The 7,571-nt window shown below is 48.8% G+C and overlaps 1 protein-coding gene across 1 annotated transcript in view; it reads left to right on the forward strand.

The window, feature by feature from the left end:
• Positions 1-1,001: 1,001 nt before the first annotated feature.
• Positions 1,002-7,571, forward strand: part of Gip (gastric inhibitory polypeptide) — a 7,758-nt gene continuing 1,188 nt past the window's right edge. The window contains exons 1-5 of the mRNA XM_021213792.1: positions 1,002-1,071; positions 1,789-1,896; positions 4,063-4,209; positions 5,827-5,916; positions 6,612-6,713. Of these exons, the coding sequence (XP_021069451.1) occupies positions 1,811-1,896; positions 4,063-4,209; positions 5,827-5,916; positions 6,612-6,713 (425 nt within the window). The 5' untranslated portion in view covers positions 1,002-1,071; positions 1,789-1,810. The remainder of the gene's footprint in view (positions 1,072-1,788; positions 1,897-4,062; positions 4,210-5,826; positions 5,917-6,611; positions 6,714-7,571) is intronic.

Consider the following 7,571-nt stretch of genomic DNA (forward strand, 5'->3'; position numbering starts at 1 on the left):
AGAGAGAGAGAGAGAGAGAGAGAGAGAGAGAGAGAGAGAGAGAAAGAGAGAATACTTATTGTTCTTGTAAAGGACCTGGGCTCAATTCCCAGCATCCATATGGAATCTTATCACTTCCTCAGGCCCTAGGCATGTATGATACACAGACATACCTCTACCTCTGCAGGTAAAGCAGTTATATGAATAAAATTAATATATATGCATACACACACATCTTTAGCTGGATCGTGGTGTTGCACATCTTTAATTTCAGTACTCTGGAGGTAGAAGCAGGTGAGTCTCTGAGTTTGAGGGCAGCCTGGTCTACAGACCAAGTTACAGGATAGCCAGAAAACCCTGTCTCAAACAAAACAAAACACCTAAACAAACAAACAAACAAACAAACAAATATCTTTGTGGAGGGAGTTATATCTTTCTTGAGCCTCCAACATATGAATGTTCCCTGTTATCCCATTTATATTGCCTCAAGTAGGAAACCATGCGACTATAAACTCTAAGGTCACCTCAAGTCAGTAGGCACAATCAAGACGGTTACCTCAGGGTAGCATCACTTCCATAGTGCCGCCATTATCAGTTAACATCCACATCTGGGATTCAGACCACCCTGATCCCTTCTGTTCCCTCAGAAGTCACCTACGGCTTTGTGGGGGTGCCCCTTCCCTCAGAGAGTGCCACCCCAGGTGACCTTCACCTAGGCAACCCTTTCTCCCCACAGTATCCAACAGGAAGTAGGGCAGAGAACAGCAGGCCCTGTGCCCAGGAAAGAAGAAAGGAGGGGGAAGCCGAAGTCACCCTGCCCACCAGGCAGGCCCCAGATAACACTGGAGATACCCAAATGTTAATCACCCATTAGCACAGCCCAGGAGCAAAGGGGAAAGTGATTAGGTGTATAATGGGCTTCACTGGGCAGGAGCAGTGGGCTTGAGATTCAGAGATAAGAGGCTTTCAGGTTAATCAGCTATCTGTGGTGCCTGGATATAAGGACGCTAAAACAGGGTCTTGAGGCAAGATCCTGAGAGCCAACAGGAGACCTCATCCTGCCCTCCTGGAAGAGCTAAGAAGAGCTGTTGGGTAAGAAAGAAGCTGGTACAGGCCAGAGCTGGCCAAGTGGGTCTCCTGGCTCCTCACTCTCTCCTTGTCTCCAGGGGAATCCAGAAGACAGTCCAAAGAGATTCTTAGGAGACCAGGTTTCACTGCCTTGGACCAGCTCTGGTCTTCAGGGATCTGGAGCAAGGTTTCTCACTCCTTGCTTCTCTCCTAATATCTCTGGACTGTAATGGGTCCGGACCTCTGAAGAAGTTCAGACGAAACTTTAGGAAGACTTTAGGAAGAGTTGAGCTAGTTGACCGTGAGAAGGGGTGTGTGTAACAGGATGGTTTTTGGTATGGTTTTCATTTAAGGGTGGGATATGGTGGCCGAGTAACGCTTCGTTGGAAGCAGGGAGGTGGGCTGCTATGACTTGAGTCAGGGCTTTACAGGATAATCTTGCCAAATCCTATCCCTGTGATGTCTGCTAATGAGTCAGGAAAGAAGTTCCCACCACCCAGGCCTTTGCTGCTTTCTTCTTCCCAGACCTCCCCTCCCACCCCCCTCCAAATCTACAGAGCAGGATCAGCTGGGGTCAAGGCTCCCGAGTTCCCTCCACTCACTTCATGCAATGCCCAGCTCCCTTGATTGTTCCTATTGTTTCTGTCCCACCTCAGATCTCACCACTCTCCTGGGCCCCGGCATCAAAGTGGCCTCCTGGATCCCCCCTCAGTTTGATACCGCCCCCCTTTTCCCTCTCAGCTAGGGGACACGATATAGGAAGATGGTGGCTTTGAAGACCTGCTCTCTGCTGCTGGTGCTCCTGTTCCTGGCTGTCGGTCTGGGGGAAAAAGAAGAGGTTGAGTTCCGGTAGGAGGGCTGGGTGTGGCACGGGTTGCAGAGTCGGGGTGGGGGTGGGGGGCTAGAATATAAATCGTATGGGGATAGGGAAAGGCACTAGAAAGGAAGGCACTCCGGACCGAGGGGAGGGAGGGTAAGAAGGACACCCAGTCTGCAACCTGAGCATACAGTAAGACAGAATCAGAGAATGGAGTATTAAGAATCCCTGTTAAAGAGAGAGGGAGACTTGGTTAGCTAGGTCTGTGGAAGGACTTTTTGGTGACTGAGAGACATCACTGAAACCTGTGTGCTTCCCTCAGAGCTCATGGGAGTTTCCTAGGCACCAGGCACAGGTCAGAATACATGTGAACAAAGGTCCACAGGGCGGCTCCAGCCTTCAGTGAGAACATGGACCAAGGCAGACACAGAAAAGAACCACATAGACTTATTACAGAGCATTGTGGACCAAAGCCAAGATGACTACAGGACTGGGTGATGCTGAGCCTGGCAGCTCACGCCTGTGACCCCAATACTTGGCAGGTAGAGGCAGGAGGTTTGAAAGTTTGAGGCTAACCTAGGCTACATAACGAGACCAGAGGCTCTCTCTGATACTGTGTTTGGGAACCAAGGCAGAGACTTGCCAGTGTAGAACTGACCTTTCTAAGATGCAAGGACAATCCACATACTGTGCAAAGTTGGCACACGTAACGTAAGATATGAAAGCCGTCAGAAACACAAGCCCTTACAAGGAGAAAGTCTTGTTGGATGTTAAGAACAAAAACTCAAATCTCATGCCTGTAGCACACACTGCTCATTTCCTACACTCTGGAGACAGAGACAGACATGCTGAGTTCCAGGCCAGTCAGGGCCACATAGCGAGATCCTATCTCAACAAGGAATGGAGTCTCCGGGAGTCAATGTGCTGCTTGCTGCCTTTATCCCAGCACTGGGGTGAGGCAGCAGGAAGATCAGGAAGGAGTTCATGGTGAACTTCAGATAGTGTGTTTGAGGCCAGCCTGGGGTACAAGAAACCCTGCTTCCCAGAACCATAACAACAAATCAATCAAAAACAACACAACAATAAATTCCAGAGAGCTGGGGCTGAGGCTGGGGCAGGCTCCTCTGTGGTACAGCCCTTGCCTCACGTGCGTGCGTGAGACCCATAGGTTCCATCCCTAAAATCTTAGGCGTCTGGGGCCAGTGAGATGGTTAAGCAGGTAAAGTCACATGCAAGTCTGACAGCCTAAGTTCAATCCACAGAACTCCTGACAAGGTGGGCGGAGAGAAACACCTCCTTCGTGGCGTCCTCTGACCTCCACATGCACTCCGTCATGGGAAGACCTCCGTAATAGTAATCAAATACAAGTTAACAGCAGAACTTGAGGTCCTCCTGCCTCCATCTCTGAAGCATTGGGATCACACCAGTGCTCCCACATGTGGCACTCTGCTCTTTTGTTCTTTCTTTCTTTGGAATGGAGCTTTTGGGAAGTGGATCTCTCCTTTCATCATGTAGGTCCTGGGGATGGAGCTCAGGTTGTCACGCTTGGTAGCAAATCCCTTTGTTTGCCAGTCTCAGCAGACCCTGAGCTCACTGTTATTATTAGTAGTATAGTAATAACAATAATAATATGTTATTAGCAATAACATTAGTAATTAACTATTAGTAATAATGATATTTTTGCATTTATTTTTATTGTTATTATTATGTTTTTGAGACATGGTCTTTCTATATAGCTCTGGCTGTCCTAAACCAGGTTGACCTTGAACTTGCAGAGATCCTGTGCCTCCTAAGTGCTGAGTATTGTTATTATTTCATCATTATTGTTATTTTTTTAAACGGTTTTACAAGTTTATTGTAGAAGGGCAGGGAGAAAGGAGAGAAGGTAGAAAGAGAGAGACCAGCCATGGCCACGTGGAGAGAGGGGGAAAGGGAGAGAGAGAAGGAGGGCTAGAGAGTAAGAAAGGTGAGCGCTTAAAGGGCCATTATTGTTATTTTTGAGATGGCATCTAGCTATATCACATAGCCTGGCCTTGAACTTCCAGTGATCCTCCTGCCTCTTCTCTTCAAGTGCTGGGATTGTAGGCCCAGCTGAGTTAGTCTATTGTGATTGACTATGAACCAAAGGACTGAATCAATCAATGTGATTTCCCAGACCTTCCCTTCACTGGTACCCTGGTTTCTCTCTCACCTCTCAGATCCCGTGCTAAATTTGCCGGCCCCCGACCTCGAGGTCCAAGGTATGCAGAGGGGACTTTCATCAGTGATTACAGCATCACCATGGACAAGATCCGTCAACAAGACTTTGTGAACTGGCTGCTGGCCCAGAAGGGGAAGAAGAATGAGTAAGTAGTTCCCTCCGTGTCAAACTCTGCTCACACCATCTCCCAGGTGACCACATGGGCTGTGAGGTGCACAACTCCACAGATACCTTTCAATAAGTGAGCATGAGGGAGTTAAATGCCCATGACCAGGGCCCTGGGACCGACTGGGCACAGGGTTTGGTTTCCCATCCTTATGTTGGTTGGTGACTTTACATCATGTCTGTGTGAAGGTGTCCAGGAGTTACAGACAGATGTGAGCTGCCATGTGGGTGCTGGGAGTTGAATCCAAATCCTCTAGAAGAGCAACCAGTGAGTGTTCTTAACCATTGAGCCATCTCTCCAGTCCCCCATCCTTTACTAAGGAGAGTTATAGTGACAATTTTGGTATTTTGGTTTCTTTAAAAAAACCACAGAAATGGCACTGGAGAGATGGCTCAGAAGTTAAGAGGTTAAGAGCACTGATTACTCTTCCAGAGGACCTGAGTTCAATTCCCAGCAACGTGGTGGCTCACAACCATTTGTAATGGGATCTGATGCCCTTCTACTGGTGTATCTGAAGACAGTGACACTGTAGTCATATACATAAAATAAATAAATCTTTAAAACAACAAACAAACAGCACAGAAATTTTATAAGAATATAGCTTTGTTTTAATACCAGGTGTGGGCTATGGGGCTAATTCAGATTGCTCACAGCAGCTGACTATGATTTGCCTCATGCTCTAGCAGGCATGTGATTTTGCTGGCAGCAGACAGTTTCTGTGACTGTATGATGTTTGGAACTCTGGGGACTTTTCAGAGGATTAATAATGCTAAAGCTCCAAAGTTTTTTGTTTTTTTTTTTTTGTGGCAGGGGGCCAGGAGGTGGGGGTGGTGGAAGGGTTGTTGGTTGGTTGTTGTTGGTTGTGATAACCCTGTGTAAGTAGTCCTGTGTAAAGAAGAAGACAAGAACTCGACTCCCCTAATCAGTAGAAAGTAGTCTACAGATAATGTCCCATTCCTCTCTATCCCTTTTTCTCTCTTATCTAGTGTTAGGGGGTTGAAAGGATGGAAGAAAAGAGGTAAGAAGGGTGGAAGAAAGAACCCACAAAGCTGAGAAAGAGCAGCTGAAGGAGTCAGAGCAAAGGGTAGAAGCAGCAGAGGGACCCCGAGGACTGGGAGGGAAGTCAGGAGGGGCTGGGTTGCCTCTTTGGTGGTGGCTACTTCAGACTCTGGAAATAAATCACCACTGTGCCTCTCCCAACCTGTGCTGAGTCTTGTTCACGCTGCTGTTTGGTTAGCCTGGTGGATTCTAAAGCACTGTCGGTGATGGAGGAGGCTGAACCCAGGCAGTGCTGGGGGTGTCAGGGTGTCAGTACAGGAAGAGGCTCCTACTGTTGAGGTATTGAAGATTCCAGCGCCCGTGTGGGGGAACTTCAGTTGTCCCCTCCAGCCCAATTCATTCTTTTTTTTTTTTTTTTTAATGGTTTTTTGAGACAGGGTTTCTCTGTGTAGCACTGGCTGTCCTGGAACTCACTCTGTAGACCAGGCTGGCTTTGAACTCAGAAATCCACCTGCCTCTGCCTCCTGAGTGCTGGGACTAAAGGCGTGGCCACCACGCCCGGCCCAATTCATTCTTGAATGGTCTTCATTTCTCCAGCTGGAAACACAACATCACCCAGAGAGAGGCCCGGGCTTTGGAGCTGGCAGAGCAATCTCAGGGAAAAGAGGAGAAAGAGGCACAGGGAAGGTGAGTCCACTGTGGGGGAGGGGAAACAGCTTCCTGCCCCTGCTTTCACTGTTCTCCCTCTCAGCCTGTAGAGGGCAGGGACCCCACAGTAGGTACCCCTCTGTCTAAGAGCTTAAGAAGGGCACCAGTGAGTAATGTCCTGGAGACCCCCTTGAGGGCTTTCTAAGGTCTGTGACTACAGGTACACATGATTTCCTGAATCAAGAGAGAGGGGAATAGGAACCTCAGACCAGAGCTGACTCTTCCTTGCCAATCTCAGGAAGGCTGTCTGGGAGACCACTGGAAGACCCTGGCATCCTCCCAAAGCCACCCACTCTATGATGTAATGAGTGTGAGGTTCAGGGAAGTTCTCTCTGGGGTCACTGGGATGCATTCTCACAGACTTTGCAAGGCGAGTCGGTGAGCTACCTCACTTTGAACTTGTGTTTGGTTTTGCCTGGATTGTGGACCCTGAATTCTCTGAGTAGGCAGAAGCAGGTAGGGCCCAGCACAGAGGACTCTCAGGATCTGAGAGTGGAACTAACCAGAAGCAGCAAGCTGTGTTAGCTCCTGAGCTCCCAGCACATGGTTTAATCCCAGCACTCCAGAGACAGAGGCAGCCCAACTTGGGTTATAGAGCAGGTTCTGAGCCAGTCAGGGCTCCAGAGTGCGGCTGTGCACAGCATCCCGGCTCCTGCAATCTCTCTCCTTTGCAGCTCTTTGCCCAAGAGCCTCAGCGATGACGATGTGCTGAGGGACCTTCTGATTCAAGAGCTACTGGCCTGGATGGTGGACCAAACAGAGCTCTGCCGACTCAGGTGGGGAGCACAGGAGCCGTGGGGGTGTCGCAAGCTTGTTTGTTTAGGCTCTCGGTCTTCTCATCTGACTGCCTTTTCTGTTCTCAGCTTTCCCTTGTGACCTTTGGGCCAGGGCACTTCCCAGGGATAGGAGCCCCTGTTTGTTCATATTGTTCTGCTCTATAACCACCGTTTGTCCCAGTGGCCATCAGCTAGGTTCTGCTCCAGAGTGAGGGTCTAAATACTGTGGACTGATCCATGAACCCATGTTGAAGAGGATCCCCACCCAAAACACAGAAACCCAAACACACCCAGATTTACTGGGAGCTGGGGAGGGGTGCTTTCCAGAAGGTAAAGAGGGAGAAGAGAGCTCAATGGGTAGAGTGCTCACTGGGCCAGACATGGTGGTGCATACCTTTAATCTCAGTACCTGGAGGCAGAGGCAGGTGGATCCCTGTGATTTAATCCCAGCTAGGTCTACAGAGTGAGTTCTAAGACATTAAGAGAAAATAGTAAAACCTTGTCTTAAAGGAGAAAAAAAAAAAAAGTAGACAAAGGCTGGAGAGATGATTCAGTGGTTAAGTGCTTGCTGTTCTTCCAGAGGACCTGGGTTCTGTTCCCAGCACCTATTCGATGGTTAACAGCTGTCCATAGCTCCAGTTCCAGAGGATTCTCTTTGGACCTCTACAGGCATTATATGCACATTGTACACATGCATTCAAGTGGATAAAACACGCAAACACATAAAATAAAAGGAAATAAGTCTTTAAAAAATTAGAGTGAGCCGGGCCTGGTGGCGCAGGCCTTTAATCCCAGCACTCGGGAGGCAGAGGCAGGCGGATTTCTGAGTTCGAGGCCAGCCTGGTCTACCAAGTGAGT

This window comes from Mus pahari, chromosome 14 (genome assembly GCF_900095145.1).
Source record: "Mus pahari chromosome 14, PAHARI_EIJ_v1.1, whole genome shotgun sequence".
Classification (NCBI taxonomy): Eukaryota; Metazoa; Chordata; class Mammalia; order Rodentia; family Muridae; genus Mus; species Mus pahari.